This window comes from Ictidomys tridecemlineatus, chromosome 2, assembly GCF_052094955.1.
Source record: "Ictidomys tridecemlineatus isolate mIctTri1 chromosome 2, mIctTri1.hap1, whole genome shotgun sequence".
NCBI lineage: Eukaryota > Metazoa > Chordata > Mammalia > Rodentia > Sciuridae > Ictidomys > Ictidomys tridecemlineatus.
The window spans coordinates 40,739,615-40,760,367 of record NC_135478.1 but is presented as its reverse complement, the minus strand read 5'-3'; the positions used below and the strand labels follow the sequence as shown (position 1 = coordinate 40,760,367).

Here is a 20,753-nt window from a genome sequence, read left to right as displayed (position 1 = left end):
AGAGGGGAAAAGAGAAAAATTTAAATTATTTGAAAGCCGCAACAAGATAGCCAAAGATCTTTTGTCCAACTTGTTAAAGTGGGTAACATCAAGTGTAAGGGAGACAAACTACCTTTGTACATCAATTTCTAGCCAAAAATATAATAGGCAACTAAGTGTTCTATTTAATAATTATGACCCTCTAAATAAAACCCTAGATTTACGAAATTATATGCTTATTTTTAGGAGACAAAAATCCGAAAAGAGCTCGTATTCAGAACCATAAATTTAACCAGATCTTTAAAAATATGTAACATAGAATCAGGTACCTTCAGACTACCCAGAGTATATTTAAAGCCATTAATTTCAATGGTCCTGTTTGGTATTTAAATAATAAGATAGGTCAACATTTCAGAAAAACTGAATCCATATGAATTCCCACCACTTAGACATAAGAGAGTGTCAGCAATGGTTGCTAATGCAGCACATCTTAAACAGGAGACCCATGAATTCCACCTTGTTCTCATTCAAGAATACAGCACAAGAGTTTCCAAAAATGTATGTCAAATTTCATGTGGGCAGATGGCCGAGATGTGAGATTGCAGGGGCTTCATTCTGGGATGTCTACTTTTCTCCTAGTGCTCCCTACAAATATTCCCTTTGCTCCTTCCTCCTCACCCAAACCCATCTAGGGAGATGTAAGCTATACCTGTCCAGGGTCTCTTCTGCTCAGCTCCCCCCCGCCCCCAGGAAGAACTGGATGGAGAACATGTAAAGGGTAAAGGTACAGTTAGTTCTCTCTTCAGACCCTGGCTGAAGAAAACGTCCTGTGCCCAAGACAAGGGGCTCTGAGGACACAATGTAAACATCTTCTCACAGACTGCTACAGAAGGATGAGGCACCAGGAATAACAGAAACAGTGACATTCAAGTCTGCAGGGCCGCCTGTGTGCCTTAAATAGAAGGCTACACAGGTGAGCTCCTGTTGCAGCAAAGTCTGTCGCACTTACGTTCCAAAAGAATGAATCAGCACACAGCATCAGATTGTGGCTTGCGTGAAGTATAAGTTAACTCTAACAAAAGATGCCTTTCTACCTAACTTGCTGGAATACAGAATATAGTGTCACCAGAGATTTTACACCTGATTCTGTCACTGTAGATTCCAATTCCTGGAAATAAAAATGACATTTTTTTTTTTTAAAGCCCTGCTCCTAGCCTCACTGGTTTGTGACATGTATTTACTTGTATTTAATTCATTCCAGTCACCATTTAAGAATTTCCAAAACTAAAAGTGAGAACGATGTTTCCTTTCTTTATTTAAGCCTCTGAAGACAAGGAGCACTGGTTCTCTCTTCCTCCTGACCTCCCCTCTCTTGCTCATTGAGAGGCTGTGAACCTTAAAGACTAAAGTGTCTAAAAAGGAGATGGAAGAAAAAAAAATATTTTACTTGATTTGGTTTCTTCTACCAGTTGTGCAATTTTTGCAGAGTTTGAAATCCTCTTTCTTCTCTCTCTCTCTCTCTCTCTCTCTCTCTCTCTCTCTCTCTCTGTGTGTGTGTATGTTAAAAACCATGCCTATGGATCTAGCTAAAGTTGTAGTGGCCAGAGTCCTATAACTCGCAGAGATTGCTAAGGATTATACTGAAAGTATATTCAGTCAAATAAAATTTTCATCGTCTAGTTCCTTTACCCAAAAGAAATACCCTGTTCAATAAAACACGAGAGAGGAGTCGTTTTCTAAACACAAGTCGTGCTGTAGTGCTGCTCTGCAAAAGCCCTTTACCCCTTGCCACACGACTGTATCTGCAAACTGCACCCCGGCAAACATGAAAATCAATGTAACAATTCAATGTACAAGGCAAGGCCTACGGCGCTGCTAATGTCCCCTTGCTGGACACACACCTTAAGTCTCAGAGCTCTCAAGGGGTTTGCTGTGGAATAAAATTAGATTCCAACATCTGCCACTATTAAGGAAAAAATTCCATTTCCATCTCCCATATGAAAACACTATAACCAATGAACAGTAACTGAACCTTGATACCGTAATGGTTATTACCCAAATCAACTATTTTTTTTAAACAGTAAAATTAGCAAATTCTGCTCTCATAATTATTTGAATGTTATCAGACTAAATGTTTGATAAAATTCCAATATGATTCACTTGGAAAAACTGCTGCTTATTTGAATACCCAGAATATAAAGTGTATTCATTTGTAGCTATTCACATTATGTTTAAAGCATATCATCTTTTTAAAGTTTGCATTAGCCTGCTTTCCTAACCAAGCACAGAAAGTAGCCTACCTTCAGTTTTACTTGCATATTTTATTCAGACATTTCTATTAGAGTTAAAAACAATCTCATTTCTATTATTCATTGAAGAGAAGAGATAATACATGTGAAATGATGGAACCTACACGAGTTTCTTTTACTGAAAATATTCTGTGCATTAGTCACAGCAGAGTGTGCCTTACCTTTTAAAATGGAAGGTATTTGAGATACATAAATACATGATAAATAAATCACTCTTATCCACGAAGAGTATGGAACCTCTTACTTAGCACATTATGAAATGTTATCCATTTGTGTACAGTGCTGTATAATTTAAAAGCTCTTCTGCATACATTGTAGTAAGTGACCTCCTCCCATGTTAAAAGAACCTTGGGCTCAATAGAGTTAAATAATCTTGCAATATCATGGTGCCAGGGACACAGCCTAGACCACAGCCAGCCTCCCGTGACTCTTACAGCTCACACATTCACCTCCATTGGGCATGAAAAAGCCTGGATTCCAAGAGTCCATGAATGAGCCAATGAAGAAGGGAAAACCTACACGGCTTCTATGATGAACTAGTCCAGCGTCCCTAATTCCTCACTTCCAGGACAGGGTGGGACTTCAGTACGGAAACTGCCTTGAACACTCAGGAAAACAGTAGGAGAGGTGCAATTTGGTGCTACTATTTATTAGCTCAGAGACCCTTATGCAGAAGCAGAAGAAAATAACAGTAGCTCACAGGATTACTAAATTAAATGTAGATAATATGTAATTGCAGGATAGGGTCTAGCTTGAAAGAGGTGCTGAATGTGAGGCCAACTCAGACAACCAGGGCGAGACACAGAAGCAGATGGAGGGAGATGGGCTGAGATGATGTGTCCCTGGTACTGCTCGCTTCATAAACTGGATCTTTGGGGAGCACTGCACTATGACAAGCCTTGGCACATATACCTGAGGTATGAGTAACTACTTTAGAAGGTATAAATTCTGAACATGAAAAAGAGAGATTTGTTTGCTGGTTGATGGGTTGGTTTTTGTTTCCTTCACATGACATCATGGTAGAAGAATAGAACCTAAGTAAATGACCACCTTTCCTTATTAATCAGATTTCCTGCTACCAAACTGTTTTGGGGGCTGTCTTGATACTCATCAATCCTTGTACATGTTTTCATAAAGAGAGTAGTACTAACACCTAAACTGAACAGCTAAGAGAAAAATCCCCAAAGTAGGAAGTTAGAATCCATTAGAAATGAGGAATAACTACTGAAAGGAATGAAAGTTAACAGTTCGCTTCCTCTCAAAGCCTGCAATCTGAATTATTAGTCAACCAGAAGGAGATCAGCTACAAATTTGGGGGGCGAGGGGTCTTGGGAAATAGGCCACCATGACAGATGCTTAGAAGCTGCCCACTGACATTGCTGAAATAGCAGCTTAGGAGGATCTACAAGGGCAGGAACAAAGAGCAAGGATGTTTAAAAGCTCCCTAGTATTAGCCAACTGCTACTACCTTCTGAATTGTTCCAAAATCAGTAATTCAGTCCAGGGGTGGAGAATCTAGAGCGTCGTTTAAAAGAATCAGGTCACAGGTAGCAAAGGGGCTGTTAACCATAGGGAGATATGCTACAGTCAGAAAGGACATAAGGAAAGGGTAGATTTGAATTTAATGACAGATGATAAGGACTAACTAACTGATATGTATTGAATAGCTTTAGTATTAATTTTTGTTTGTTTTGTTTTAAGACTGACCTGATTATTATAATACATGTGTAGTTTCTCCGGTTTGGAGATTTGGGAAAAGTGTGTGGCCCTTGTAGGACTGAAGTCTATTATTCTTGGTAATTGAACAGGTCAGGGGGAAAATAAAAAGATGTAGACTCAGAAAGAAAGGTAAGATAATATATATTTAAATAAGAGATCCTCATCATAATTAGACTAAATAGTCAAAACAAGAATGTGCAGGGAGGGTGGGTGAAGTGAGAACAGGACACTTCTCCTTAATGCATAGCCTTGGCATGTAAATGAAGACATCTGAAGAAGCACACAGGTTTGAAGCGGCTCTAACATTCTATCATAATTAGAAACATTTCAAGAGCCCTGTAATTTCCAATCAAAATTACAGTAATTTCCGATATACAAGCCATGATTCATGACAGAATTTTACATTCCATGAGAGATTACGGTGGCCTGATGTATGACACGCTGAGTACAGCACTAACATAAACAATTCAGTTTAATGTTTAAACAGCACTTGATGTTTAGAATCTCACAATAAAAGAAACATATTATTGTAGAAATTATCACTTTGACAGTGATTGAAGGGTAGGCAGGCATGTGGCCTATAAAGCTATAATTTTTACAGTCCACAGCTTGAGTTTAATCATTTTTATATAACATTTCCAAGATATCCCTTAAGTATTTCATCCAGCCTATAACTTAAACAAGAACAACATTTTTTAAAACCAAAACTCCCACTAAGTACCACTAATAATGTCAATAGAGTAAGATTTTAGGAAAGGTTAAAAAGGTATTGTATTATAAATACGTCATACTGTAAATACTCCCAGAAGTATATATTTTAACCACAAATTAACAAGCTGGGGTGTTATATAAAAGAGGGTTCATTAGTGATAATAAAAATATAACTTGTGTAAAATTTCAAGTTGTTTAAATCTCACCTGGAGCCCTTGGTTGCCTCTAAATCTCACCTTGACGCTGTTATCAAGTCCTTTGCAAAGGGGAAGAAAGTTCTGGTCCTTTAAAAAGTATTCTTGGCTTTGGAGAAGCATTTGCAAACAATTGTGAATTTGTTCTTACAGATGAGCAAAAATTATCAATATGCGACAGTACACTGACAAAAGGCAACACAGTCTTTTTGTTTTTATCTTGTTTTGTAGAGATTTGCAACTCTTCCAATTCAAGTCTGTTCAGTTCCAACTCATCAGAATTGAACAAATTTTCTAATTGTAATTCAATTTGTGGATTGTGTATAAATCTACAGAAAAACTAAAATCATTAATATGTAAAGATGTGTGCAGTTTGTTTTAATAAGTGCACCTAATAGCTGTAGACAGCCGAGTGGAACAAAACAAACTGTGTAACTTTTGCTCTAGTATTGGCAGAATATAATATCAAGGTCATCTGAGTAATAATGAAACAGTAGTAAGTGAATGATTCTACTATAATGAACTGGACCAAGAAACCTCCCATCATTACGATATTCCTCTGAAAGCCACGATAAACTGACTCAGGGATTGACAGAGAAATCCTTATTCTAGGAATGACTCGGAGGAAACAAAGCCAAGCAAACATAAACTACATCTGAACCCAGTTTCATCTCAGAGCTCTGTACATAATTCCTGGAGACGGTGACCTCTTGGTGGTGCAAGTTCGCATTGAAAATAGACACCTCTGTTAATGAGTATTCCACAGGCATCACAGACAAACATTCTCAATGCCTAATAGAGGCTCTTACCTGGCTTTTGGTTGCCGCAACCTTTGCAAACAGTGCTTGGGACACTTTAGCGCGCTTCATTTCCTGCTGAATCTCATCATAAATGGAAGCATTAATGTTCATGGTATTGTTCTCTGGTTTCCCATTCCTCTCAGTGGCAATAGTAGCTGTTTTCACCTACAAAACATTTTGAACATGGCTGTCATTTTTCATTGGCCAAATTGTTTTGAAGCATCTCAGGCTCGGCATCCAAACTGGACACTGTTGCTCCTTTTATGATCAAGGTGATCAACAGTGCAGTCATTCAACATTAGTTATTGCCCTGAGATCAGATTGCTTAAGTTAAGGAAGTCACATTGTCACAGGTGATTGCATCTGTAATGTGACAGCAACTGCCAGCTGACAACCAGGAATTATAATGCCATAAAGTAAGTTTGCTGGAAAACAGAATAGTTTCAAAGACTTGAAACCCCTAAACTAATTGTCTCCCAATTACCTTCCATTGCAATCCTAACAAAGGAAATTCACAATTAAAATCATAATGCACATTGCGGTATCTTCACTGCGTACCCGATGCCTAACAGACAACTGCATCACTAATAGCTATTATATACTATGGCCTTTTTAATTTTAGACTCTTCTTTATGCCTTTTCCTCTTATGTTTCATTTTAAAAATCTTCCATAACAAAGCCATTTGCAGAACTGCATATTTAAATCTTCTATCCATCCATGAAACAGGTAGAGTGCCTTGCTTAATTATCATAAAGGCTGGTTGCATTTCACACGTGCATGTCCAAGCTGTTCTGTGTAATTATTTCATCTTTTCCTGGCACCCTTGTATATAACTATTTCCTTTTGACTTGTGGAACTAGACAATAAGAAAATGTTTCACAACATTTCACAGAACATTACTGTAAGTTACACAAAATATATAATCAGTGACTTCACAAATACATTAGTACAGTGAAAAAACTTGTATCAGTGCCTCAGATAATAATGATAAACAGGTATCAGCCGGAAAAAATACCACACAATTTTAGGGAGAAAAATCAAATCCCAACCTCAAAATTTATTGACAGGACTGTTTTTCTAACTCCAAATTTTCTTATGTGGTTACATGAACCAGCTTTGAAACTTTACATACAAATTATGCAGCTGAATTTTCACTGAAAATATAAAGCAAAAAATTCCTACAGATGTAGAACCATGTTTTCTCCCAACCAAATAATCAAAGACCTCACTTCTCAGTGTTCTTTACAGAACCCAGGTTTCTATCCTCTAAATTCATGCCATCTTGAACAAATTCTTACATATACTATGGAAAATATAAAATGAAGTATATTTTAGGATAAATGGATGATTTTTTAAATTTTTATTTTATTTATTTATTTTTTTTGGCTTTGAATGACACACATCTCTAGTCAACCTGTAAGACTTCCAGGTTTCTATTACCAGATCCCCAAAATATTTGGCATGAAAAGAGGAATAGAGGTCATCCCCGGATATTTACTTCTCAAGGAAATAAATATAAGTACCCTCTGAAATGTACTTTTTTCACTTTTTTTTTAATTGGTGTATAAAATGTGCTTTCTGAATCCTCCTAACTTCTAGCCTGTTTACGAAATGATTCACCTATGACTTTTCTTGAGGAGGTAGATTCTTCCACCATGACATTACTTCCTCTAGGCATGGAAAGGATAAGGGTGTGGAAAGGCTGGACAACAGGCCTGAAGAGGACACAGCAGGTGAGGCAGAACAGGTGACCCACTGCCTGGGCCTCACTGCCATCTTTCAACTATTACCTGGAAACGGAACAGCATGAGTCCAGGCTGGGTCTCCAGAGTCCCCTTTCCAACTCTGGGACTTATGGTAAGCCAGGGCCCTCATAGAGGTCCATTAACGACTAGAGGCCTCCAAGAAAGCACACAAGGCTTTGAAGCAATAATCTGCTAAACACCACTTTAGGAGCTAGAAGAGTTAACGCATTACCATAAATTGCTTACAAAGTTGCTTTGGTGAGATTGAAAACTTTGCTCTGGGGTGGTCTTGCTTTGAGGCAGAGGGATAAGGTTTAGGCAACCCACAGGGTCCCTTTTAATACCTATTTTTCTCACTGCTTAAATGAAAGAGGAAAGAAAAGCCATTTCAATTGCTTTGAAAATTGGATGTTATAGAAGTAGGGGCACAAAGTCCAGTGCCTACGAAGAAACGGTTTCTTAGTAGCAATCTGGTTAGCAATAGTTAGGAAGAGCAGGCTTTGGAATCAGTGTTTTGGTTTGTTTTTAAAATAATTTTCATTCTTTTGTAAAAATTACACTTGAGAATTTGTCTTTGAAGTGGGCTATAATCATTTTACTTCAAATCTGTAATATACTGTTTCTAAAAATTTCTTGGGTTAATGCACTTTTTATAAAGTGGTTACAACTTGCACTAAAAATTGTTAAAAATTGTTAGAAATTGCAAGATTTCAAAATTATTTTTTTAAAAAAATCAAATAATCATTTCCTAACAGCCAACACAATCAAAACAAACATAGAAAACAAGTACATATGAAACATTGTTTATAAAAAGAATGTGAGGTTAAAACTTTATAAAAAAATATAAAGTTAGAAAGTCTCTGTCTGTATCACTTATTTAAAAAATATTTAGAAGAGATCTTTTTTAACTTCTTGTTGGCCCAGATATGTATCTTATCATAGATAAGCTATTAGAATTCTGGAATCATAATTTTTCCCCCCAAACAGAAGCTATTGCTGAAGGGGAACTGAGTTGGACAGCTTTTCAAAATATGAAGGCTAAATTTCTCCCCAGGTAAAAATGGAAACAAAAATCTTTTATACCTCACTCTACTAAGTACTATTTTAGCTCAGTACAAAAAAAAAATCTTCTTTAATCCTGGTTTAGCTTTTAATATTATATCACACATTAAAATTCATAAAGTAGTTTATTCCAGGCAAAACAAACTACTCTTCAGCTCTTCTCCGCAAATAGCACAGGAGGTGAAATAAATGCAGTTGCCTTCTGAATAGCTTTTATCAAGGTAGCGTGTACTACTCCATTATTACAGCGGCGCCAGGGAAGTAGTTAAGAATGGGAGCTTCTACTATTTACCCTCCCTGGTGGGGACAGGGTGCAATACTAAGGTCTGCTTTTTATTGTACTAAAATCATATAGAACACAAATTTTCCATGAAAATTTTACCGAGCTTAAACCCGCGAATCATACTTTGCACAAAATGAACTCTACTTTGGTCTTGACTGGTGAAAGTGCTACTGCTCTTTGATGCATGAGGAACTGCCTGCAAGCACTTTAGCTCTCACATACACAAAAGTTAAAGTTTTATGTACTTTTAATAATTACGATAATAATGGCTGGGGACATTTATTAGTCAGTTATTATGTGCTGGGCATTCTGTTAATATATCTTAACTGCTTAACCTATATAACAGACCAGCATAGGTATTAGGATCACTCCATTTTAAAATTGAAAAAATTCTATTTTAACAGAGGCTAAGTGATTTGTCCACAGCTCAAGGATGAAATCTTATGTCTGGCGTAAGTGCTTATCTTAGAGACTATGGAGTTACAAAGAGTCCGCGTTGCTCTTGGGCTTTCTTTACTTCGAAAAATCCTTAACTTATTGAAAGATGTGGGGCCTGCTTTTTGATGGGCATTTGCTAAATCTAGCTCATTAACGTTTGAGTTTCAGAAGCTCATGGGTTTAAAAACGTAATGTTCAAAATCCAACTTGAATTTATTTTCTAAGATATTCAAACTACAAATGTTTTCTTAGTAATCCTGTGTCAGAAACATGCTATCCTGTAGCATGCTTATTAGTGCCGGAAAATAGTCCTCACACTCATATTTTTTATATTAATACTGTCTTTGGTATCATGTTTTGATCTTCTTGGACTCTTTTTCTTTCATAGGAACAATGCTAATTACTTTCCAAACAGACTTTTGAAGACTTATAGCTTTTTTAAAGATGACTATTGATGAGAAGCATTTTATAAGCACCTAAGTAGGATTTTAATGTTTCCCAAGGGATCCGTAACAAATAAAACTTTTATCAAGTGTTAAGTTCATACCTGTAATGGAACCTGAAATTAAGATGAATGTATGTTTCATTATATTTGAGAGGTATTTGTTGTAAAGAAATGCTAATGGTGTAGCTACCAGGTTAATTATATATTCCTTATATGAACTTTGATCATTTTCTAGAAGCACTGTTATGAAATATCATACCTTACTTGATAAGCTAAAGAATTACATGAAATGTTAAAAAAAAAGAAAAAATATATAATTCATATACTAGTTATAACTTGATAATTATATACTTTCAAACTCTCCTTATGGAAAATAAAACTGCAAAATTAATTTAACTCCAAAACTCACATGTATAAAATTACACAAATAAAACCAGAATAAGCATACCTAAGGTAGAAATCATCAACTTAAAACTAATCTGTTCAGTAGAACAAATCATTCTGAGAAAATAATCATTAATTATTATTAATAAACTTCCTCTAATAAACTCATTAGGAAAATCTGCAAAGCATAGTCAGAAAAGAAACCTTTAGGACCAGGAAACTTTGAGGGGACTGGGTTCTCCCAGGTATTTTCTTATGACCATAGTTTGGAAGGGGTACTGTCTTCATAATCCCAGAAATGACATTATTCAAAGTTTTCCCATGTGGATCATTTGTCAAATATCTCATTTATTTTCCCAGAACAATGTTTTCACATGTGTTCCTCTTCCTAATCTAACAATACACCTTCTCATCCCCAGGACAAAACAGAGCCCTCAAGTTCCATTTTACCCTTTCTTACATAAGTTTATTTGTATTTTGAGGAGGTGGCTTGCAGCAGAGGAAAGGATGAGACTTCATAGGGCATTTGAAAACTTTAATTAAACCTTACACTTGGGTTTCTCCTTTTTCTCCTAGCAAAAGGCTGATTTGAGGATTTCATGAATTAATGTATATGAAGGTGCTTAGAAAACTGTGAACCATTATCAAGTGCACGGTATTCTTACTCCTTGAATTAAAGCATGGAAATTGTGAAAAAATGCTTTCAGCAAACATGTCTGGCCCAGAGGTTACTGCCACAGGCAGAGGGCAAAGCCCATGGCAAGGTTGCTGCCATTGGAGGACAAGGGACAGGTGTGCAGAGGAGGGCCTGAACCTGGGCAGGGCCAGTCAAGAGCTCCGTTGTTTCCTGAGTCGGATCTAAGTCTTCTCAGGTGGAGTACTCCTAGAAGCTATTTGGATTCCCCTAGACAGAGCAATCCCTCCCTGAAGATAACTTAGAATTCAAATACCCCAAGAGTTCTTCGCTTGTTTGATCGGGTCCTGCCTAAGGGCATTCCAAAGTCAGGTTCAGGTGTGACCTATACCTTACAAAGAGCTGCAGACAATCAGCTTTTCAGGCCTACAGGTAGTCTGGGCCTTCCCTGAGTCACTAAAGGCCTCTCTCCCTTTGACTCACAATTCTTTATAGTAAGAAATCAGGTCAATCAACTCAAGTCAAAGATTTGTTTCAAATCTCTTCATTTAGGGGAAATGAAATGTATGGTGATTTCACACAAACTCTTCTCCAGCAAAATATATAATTAAAGAAGGCACAGTCTTGTAATCTGTTTGTGTATCTGTGGTTTCCTCCATTTTGTTCTTTCCATTTTAGTCACTTGTAATTAGCATATTTTTAAAACCACTTTTATTTGTGTGGTCTATTGGTTCCAGCTTAAGCATTCGATTTCAACTTAGCATGTTTTCCCCAAATCCAAAGTACTCATTTTGCAGTAATAATTCCTTTAATATGTCAAGAATATCTTAAAATTTAATTCACTGAATCACCGTTAAAGGGTAAAATGCGAACACATTGGTAGTGAGTTTTATTACAATAACATTAAGTAATGCAAAAGGATTCTCCCTGAGGAAAACAGCATACCTTAAAGATTTACGTTATAGCTATGAAATAAAATGGAACATATGTACATATATCAGATAATCATTTCAGAATTTGGTTAGATTGCCAATAATACTGCATTAATAAAAACATATTTTTTTGAAAAAATTCCACTAAGAATAATTAGTAGTATCTACATACTTTAGTTTGATCTCCACCCTTCTTGAGAACAAACAAATGCAGGTAAGGGTAGCTCAACTAAGTAATCAGTAATTCACATCAAAAGGAATTATATATTTTTTTCTATCCCAGCTTACCACAGAAAGCAATGTCTTTATACACACAGATGGGAAAACTATCCCCATTGTATCTTAAGCATATATGAAAATAAGTATCACTTAATAAAAATTAGTGTAATTTTGGCTATAGAGAAACCTTGGCTAATGAATATTGATAGCATAATCCCATTTGAAAAGCAATGGAAACCCTCAAAATCCTAGAAAAATCAGAAGTTTACAAAAGAATATTTTGAATTTGTGTATTAAGGAATCATTAAGTTAAATATTTGGGCAGAGTTTTTAAAAAGATGCTCAGTGTTGAAATGCACATTGGTCTTCGGTAAGTCATTCTTTTATGAGCACTGCCAATGGGGTGATAAGCAAATTAAATTTCTGCCCAGAAGCTGGCTAGTGTTAACTAGAGGAACAAAACTGACCAAAGTGTATTAACTCTTAAGTACTGCCAAAAACAACAACAAAAAAAGTGTAAAACCAAGTCCCAGGTAAAATACTTTTTTTTGTTCCATCACTCTTACAAAAAGTAAATAAAAAAATTCATCATTCTTTATATTTTAGGAAATATTTTTATAGAAGGATCTATAGATAAAACTCCATTACTGTGTGTATGTAGGCAGGCAGGTATGTAGGGAGCTACCATGCTTCTCTCCCAGAGAAACATGAAGTTTTTATTCACAAGTACAACAATGGCTTCCTTATAATTTGCTCATATAGACATCAATACCATTTTCATTAAATAAAATGGAGAAAATAGATTTTGTTGACATTTCTAAAAAGTCATCGTTTCTGAACATTATGATAAACACTTTCAGACCCTCAACAGTGGTTGAATATTATGTCTTTTCCTCATTTGTGGAATTTCTGTAGCAGTTTCATTCTTTAGTGCTGAATAGGCTTTCTCTAGATTTCTGTCCTTGGAAATACGAGATTTTCTTTTTACTATTGATGAAAATAGTTAATTTCATGATGACATTGTGTTATGTGAATACTTTGAATCTGTATTCCACATTCAATTTTTATCCATCGAAGCTGACCTTATTTAAACACATTAAACATGTTTAGTTGACCTTAAACAATGTAAGTAAATACATCTGCTTGTGAAGTTTGAGTCTAATCCACTATCAAACTTTTACCTAATGGTTTGAACTGAAAATTAACTTCTTGAATTCTCATAATAGTTATGAAGCTATTTTTGAAACCCGATTTCAAAAATCATAATACAGATGTACATACACATAAAGTTACCGAAAAGGTGACTTTTTTCCTTCCATTTAAAAAAAGTGGAGAAATTTGGAAAAAACTGAAAATGTGCCCATTTCTGGGAATATAGATGGAATTCCTTATCAGCCCCATTTAAAGCTGCCTTCGAGGATGGTATTAAACTTAATTATGAAAGATTACAAATGAGATGATGTGTAATTGGTACCAGCTGCAGTTCGTATTGGAGAGCATAAATACAAATGGAATTACTTATTTATTTTTATTTATTTACTATTCAAATGGCAGTTCTAAAACTGGTAGGGATAAAACTGACTTTATCCTTTTTTTTTCTACTGAGTTTAAAATACTTCTTAAGTGAAGAAGTATTTTAGTAGTGGAGACAGATATCCCACTTCATGACTCCTTTTCACCCTAAGAGAACCCAGAGAGAATGGAGCAACACAAAGCAATTTTCTTTCCTCTAATTAGTAGCTTATTGTTTTTATATAAGAATTAGTAATTCGGGACTAAATTTCAAGAATCTCTACGAAATTTAAAAAACAAAACAAAAACCTAGCTAGCCAGCTAGCTACCTGATTTCTTGAGATTCTTCCTTAAACATTAAAAAAGAGGAAAGAGGGGGGAAAAGGAGTGGCAAAGAAGAGGAGATGGCACCTGGGGAGGGCGGCTGGGTGGTGTGCTTATCAGGGGCGCAGGACCCATGGCGGAGGCAGCGTTCAAGCTCCTTTCCCTTTCATCCTGGTATATTCGGTCCCTTTCTGCTTCTGGTAACTGCAAGAAATTCTGCATAGCCCGAAGGTTTACCAGCAAAGACTGGGATGCAGTCTTGGGGTCCTCTTCCTTCCGGAGGATTTCTGAAAGCAAGCCCTGTAGGGAATAAAAGGCAGAGGGTGAGCCTGCTCCCTCGTGTGCCCAGTCCAGCCAGAGAGGATCCTCCCCCCTCCTTCTCCACTGGGTTTGGAAAGTGAACCCGTCAGAGGCATGAATTCTACATGGGAATACATTAGTTACAACTGAAGTGGTGGAGAAGAGAGCCTCAATTGTATTCTTAATTTTATTAAGCATCTGCTTTACATATAACATAAACTGAAACTGCCTAATTGGTCTCCTTCCTTTGAGTAGCTTAACTTGCCATGAAATCTTTCACAGAGAGACGATGGAGGGAAGTTAAGAATAAATGAAATCCTCATAATACAATAGCAGTGAACTGTATAGTTCTCAAGCTGCCTAGACAAAGGCAGTGGAATGCCAACAAGCTCCATATGTAAAGATACAAAGCCATTTCTAGGGCAGTTAAGTAAAACTTGTGAAGAAAATTAACTGTGACCTATCAGGAGGAAAAAAAAAAGAAATATTACTAAAGCTTCTCTTAAGGTTTATACTGTATTTTCACAAGCAATATTTAACATACTCCTTAATCTTCAAATCATCAAAGTTAATGACACCAGGTGGCCCTTTCAATTTGCCATTTAAAGGAAACCACAGACTATCCCCCAAAGGATTCTAAGTACCATCTTGCTATGCTAATCTACTGGGTAACAGGTTGAATTTTTGAACTTTGGAAACCACAGGTAAAACCTGCAATAACCATTTTCCCACACTGCAAAAATCCATCATAGCATACCCAGGAAAAGAATATTCTCAAGTTCTGTAATTATCAAACTTCTTAGTTAATAAAAATAATTACCGGTGACACAAGAAATTTATAAACCACCAGATAACTCCTCTTAGGAGCCTTTCTTCCCCAAATAATACAGCATTATTTTTCAACGAATTTTTTTTTAACTTTTGAAAGGACTTCTTTAAAAAAAAAATGTGGTCATCTTTTGCACTATGCTTAAGGGATAACAAACAACAAAAGTATTGGAAATTTTTTCAGGCCATTTTGTAAGAGCTGAGCAGCCCTTGTCTCTTCAATCTTGTACATAGACTAATACTTGGAATAGTATGTTTTTTTCACTTAGCCAGAAACTCGGTTTCTCATAATATATCTCAGAATAAAATTTCAACAAGAGTTCTATATAATTTGCAAATCCACTTTGCAATAATCTTGTAGAAAGTGTCTTATCAAAATGATAGAGCCCAAGGCTATAACATTGAAGGTATTTTTTAAAAAATTTATTTTCTTAGAAGTACAAACCTTGTTTTATTTCTAATTCGTAAAGATAATGTACCACCCTGCCTAAATATAACATTTGGGTATAGGTAGTATAAAAGCACTGTCCACTTTTAAAATGATTTATAAGCTGGTATTTTAAAATAAAACTTTGACATATTTGGGGAGGCTAAAGAGTTAACTTTAAGGAAATCTGTCAACTGGTCTACTGCAACCAGAACCTAGTAACTGGACGTGAACTTTCAGTTTCACCATAAGAAATGTAAATAAGGAACAAAGGGCACACGTCCCTGGGGTCATGATACTACAGAGCAGTGCCACAACTCCACATAAGAGCAAAATAGGCAGTTAATTTAACTAAAATTCAAACAGGCAATCACCAGCTATTTAATTTGCACAAGGCCAACTAATTAGATTGACTGTGCTTCTGATATGTCATATTCAAATCAAAACATACAGGTCACAAGGAAAAAAGAAAAAACCCCAATAAGTGTAATAAAATAGCCCTTGCTCAATACCCCTCCCCCTCAAATGTTATGTATTTTTAAATGTGCTTGGCAAAGCAATGAATATCAATGGCACAGAAACAGAGAGAGAGAGAGAGAGAGAGAGAGAGAGAGAGAGAGAGAGAGAGAGAGAGAGATGCAAATGTTCTGTAGACATGTCATAAATTCCTTCAGAACAATATTCATTTTTGTCATCTCAACATAATACCTACCACATAAGGGTTTGATATTTATTAAACCTAATAATTATGTTTATACAGATTGCAAAAAAAAAGGAAAAAAGACTGCAAATATAATAGAAATGTGAAGAAGATATGCCACCCAGGTGTAAATTCTAATAGTAATTGTTAGCACTCTGGGTGTGCCTTCATTGAAAAGTTATGTGACACTTTGTGAGATGTTTATTTATACTAATACTTTAATAATTAAAAAAAAATAAATTGGGGCAAAAGGTATCCTGTAAGTATTTAGAATACTTTTCTATTTCAGAAACTTGAAATTAGACATTTTAAAATCTTAAATAACAAGGTAATAGATCACATATTTCTATTGCCAATGTTTCCCAAAGAAGCAGAAATCTACAGTGAGAAAATCAAACAAATGAAAAAATAAATACTGTTCTCTCAAGTCTTGTTAATGTGAGACAAAGTCATGCCAGTATGACTTAGAGGAGGAGATAGTGTGTCACTGGCGAGAGGATTTAGAAAGTTTTCTACTTATTGTCCATATTTTGATACTGGCATGCCTTCTCATTTAAGCATAAAAGTATTGCAGGAACAAAGCATTTTATTTCCACTTAAATTAATTGTCCTACTGGAACAAGTACAGTTTTTCTGCCTGGAGTTTGCTGATGGTCTGAAGCAATGTTTCAAACCCTGGAACTCTCCAAGAGCTCTAAAGTGGCCAGTGTGGACAATCTCCTGTATTTTAGAAATCTTTTTTTTTTTTTTTTTTTTTTTTTGGCCCAGAGCTTTCAATGAGGGGAGTGCCCCCTGGTGGAAATGCTTGAAAATATTGTGAGAAAACATTTGATTAGTGTTAACAAAAAAAAAAAAAGTCACTTTAGAATACTTCTGGATGCAAAATGATTACTATCAGAACCCTACTAGCAGGGAATGTACATTTTGATCCTATTTAGGTCACTGTTTTTTGAATACTTGCATTTAAGGATTCAAGACGTATGTGACGTCCACTTCCCATTTTCTATAGTTGAAAATATAGTACAGACTTGCCAAGCTAGGTCAGGTAATTTGTAGTAATTCCTCATGGTTGACAGAGGAATCTTACCAAAAAATCCTTCTTCATACTAACAACAACAATAACACCACCAAGAGTATGTAAAGGCCATCATTATGTTAGTAATTATCATCAATACTGTGCATATATCATATCATCAATATTATGCATCATAGATGCTCAATAAATCTGTTAAACTAAACAAAATTATTAGCCTATTTCTTGTTCTAAAAAGAACTAGAGGACTTATATCTTACGTAGGAAGTTACCAGCACCTCATGAATATTAATTTTATTGGAAATGAGAAGCTGCTTTTCATTGGGACTTCATATCTTACAAATAATTAGATGTGTGCTCTATACATGAAAACATAAAAATTATTCCACATTGTCATTACATAGTGGTTAAGTAAGAATGCTATTTTTTTTCAATTAAAGAATGAATTTACTGAATTCCTAAACCTTTGTTTTTTTACATTCCAACAAGAGTTTACAAGTTATTACGAGTAAAATTCATTAGTAATTGTAAGAGAAAGAAAAAAAACTTCAATAAATATTATCAGTACTTCCAAAAGCTAATTATGAATTCTTTAAAACAGTAGATAAGCAAAAGAGACTGCCAATCCGAACAAAAAGCCTGTCTGGCCTCCCGTTTGTCTCCTCTTTGAACATAATCACTGATTCAAATAGATTTTATCAGCTTCATGGAACTTCAAAGCCCTCAGAAAGAAAATATGATTTTATGAAACCTCCTTCCTAAAAAGAAAATACATAGAATAGTCTTCAAGCCTACCTATCTCTGTCCCTTGGTGAATTTTTAATCACATGTCCAGGTGAAAGAGTATTTTCAAACTCCACCCACTCCTTGGGACTCATGCCAAGTAAGTTATAAGTAGACCCATTTATCTCTGTCCTTAGGTAGGCTAATTGAGAGCTGTCACGTTGGGGTAATAGCACCTTTTTACCTTTTATTCAATAGTGACATGGATAGTGGACTTTTCTTAAATTACACTGTGAAGAATTATAGGAACACAGTAGCAATTTCTGTTATACTTAAGCAGGCAAATTTCTCTCCACCACATAATTTACAGAACTCAAATTCAATAAAACATTACATGATGGTCCATTACTGTTATCAGTTTTGAATAATCCATCTTCATTCTTTATTTTACTGGAAAATAAAGTGTGCCAAAGACCAGAGAAGTAGGAGAAAAGAGGGAAAAAAAGCCACAGAGTGGGATCACAGTGAAACTCGGTTTTATTTATTTTTTTTTAAAAAGGGGGATATTAAAGAATGTATTTTCTTGTATCACAACCTTTAAATAGCAATATTACAGAGAGGTGAATTGAAAAGTATCAATACAGAAGCTGTGGCAATGACTTTTAGCCATTGGTTTCCATTAAAAAGACATCAAGTAGGCATAACTGTATGAATGACATGCTAAAAGCTGGTGTCTTCAATAGCAATTAAAGAACATATGCCCATCAATTCAGAAGGAAGGAAATTCCTTAGAACAAGTAATTTTATAAATTTCATCATAAATTTTCAGAAAAGACAGACTTTAAAATAGTTATGTATAAAAAAAATAGTTATGTATGAAAGTTTTAAGAGAAGATGATGTTTTAATTTGGGAAACCCTATTAAGATGATGAAAAAATTTTCAATTAAGAGTTGAAACATGAAATCAAAGCTTTTAAAGTCATTCAGAGGTGTCAGTGACTAAAATGATTCTCAATTCATAACCATGCTATTATATTAATATCTCAACATACTGTTTATGGAGTACAATATCTTTATCCAACTATGTAACTTTACATTTTATGTACATATTTTACATTAATTTTTTTTAAAACCTGAAATTGGAATTGCACATTGTAATAAGTGCACACAAGTGTGTGATGTGTGATTTAACTCTGCAGAGCTCCTCTTCTATACATATGCATTAGCATGTGTATTTTCGTACTCCACACTCACACCATACTCACTCTGCACCTGCTTTTATTGAAATGCATACACTTTGAAATAAACACACTACATGCATTCATATGAATGCATAATCATTAAAATAAATGCAGCTGTGTGTATGTATGCGTGTGTGTGATTTTTAAGTATGACTGCTGAAAATACATACATGCTTGTGTGTGCAAAAGCTAGCCCCTCTACCAGTGAACACTTAAATATACATAACAAATCACTGCTATTTAAATCAAACGGCTTCCATTATGGCCCAACACCTACTTCTACTGAGAAGGACCAACTACCAAGTTTAAAAACCTAACACTTTTATAACCCAGGGCTCCAAATAACTTTTTGGTAATTATTTTGTTCTACATTAACTATTCAAAAATAGGATTATCATTCTCTTTTCACCCTTGGAAAAAATAAAATTACTGTTTTTGAATATTAACCACAGAGATAACTATCTTTAAAAGAGATTAATTTGGTATAGCAGGAGAAAATTCTACGTTTCTTCTAATAAATAAGTCCTATAGATATCTGAAAATTTTCAGTATAAGAACCAAAGGCAAAAAAAAAAAACAAAAAAAAAAACTGGTCAACTTTTCACAATAATAGTGGTAACATCACAACCCAGAAGAAAAACCACAATGATGGAGACTCTCTTCTTATCCCAACTCTCCTGGCATCCCTCACCATATAAAATGTTCTTTCCTTCATGCTTTAAGATGCAACTATTTGCTCAATTTTTCAAACTTATCAGTAAATCTATGTCTATAATTTGTGTCCATGTCAATGTTATCTTTGCCTGTGAGTTTTTAATTGAATCCAACAAGCATTACTGGACTTTTATGTAAAGTCCTTTTTTTTTTTTTGGCCCAATACTGAGTTATCATATTCACAAAAATAAAAAATACCACCAGAAACAGAAATATCTAAAGAGCTGACTTTTGATTCATTCATTCATTCATTTTATTTAATAATTATCCCCCCCACCCACACACACACACACTGAATTTAGGTGTCATATGAAATGTACAAGCTAATATTGAAAAGTTTTTAAACAGTAAAAATATGGAACTACGTAAAAACCATACAATTTCAACCCGAAACATAACCATGTGTGGCTGCCCTTTTAAAGCTACACCCATGGTGTAAAAAAAAAAAAAAAAAACAGATGAAGAAACCAAAAACAAACACTGAATTAAAGGCTTTGTCAGGTCTCCTAATGCCCAATCGAGTTAAGGCAAGCCAAAAATAAGTCACAGCTGGGATTCTCTTAGGTATGGAAACTCTGCCAACAAGGAATTGATAGATTATTTTTGTATAAGTATTTTATTCTTATCATCATATACTAAGCAAAATAACTTAAACATGAAAGTATGAGTCAGGCCAAAAAACAAAAACAGATTGACAAAAGGGACAGTGGCAAAACAAGTTGGAAAAAAAATCTTAAGTCCTCAGTCTAATCAAAATTACCCACTCTTCTAGTTTTGTAGTGTGCCTTGGACAAAAATAAACACTATATGTATCATACCAGTTTCCAAACAAAGGAAGAGCCCTCTCATGCACAGTTTAATAAAATCAATTTGTTTAGGGCTTCTCAAGTGTTTTTTCTTATGATGTCTCCTATCACATACTGCCTTTCCTCTATGTCTCTCTAAATATGGTCTAAACTAACGGCTCCACAGGAATTCTCGCAGGAGGATACGAGTGTAAAACCCTAGGGATATACACAGATCTCAATGGGAAGTCTAAAAATGGGTCTGCAAACCAAGGTCTGTAGACTGCCCCTACCTCACTGCCTGTTCTGTG

General features: G+C 35.2%; 1 protein-coding gene across 7 annotated transcripts in view; it reads right to left on the bottom strand.

Moving 5' to 3' along the window:
* Satb1 (SATB homeobox 1) overlaps positions 1-20,753 on the bottom strand; it is a 95,560-nt gene that overhangs the window by 24,172 nt on the left and 50,635 nt on the right. For all 7 annotated transcript variants that reach the window (XM_021731515.3, XM_021731516.3, XM_021731511.3 and 4 more), the window contains exons 8-9: positions 13,779-13,991; positions 5,722-5,877 (exon numbers count right to left, since the gene is read on the bottom strand). In XM_021731515.3, coding sequence (XP_021587190.1) covers positions 5,722-5,877; positions 13,779-13,991 — 369 coding nt within the window. The remainder of the gene's footprint in view (positions 1-5,721; positions 5,878-13,778; positions 13,992-20,753) is intronic.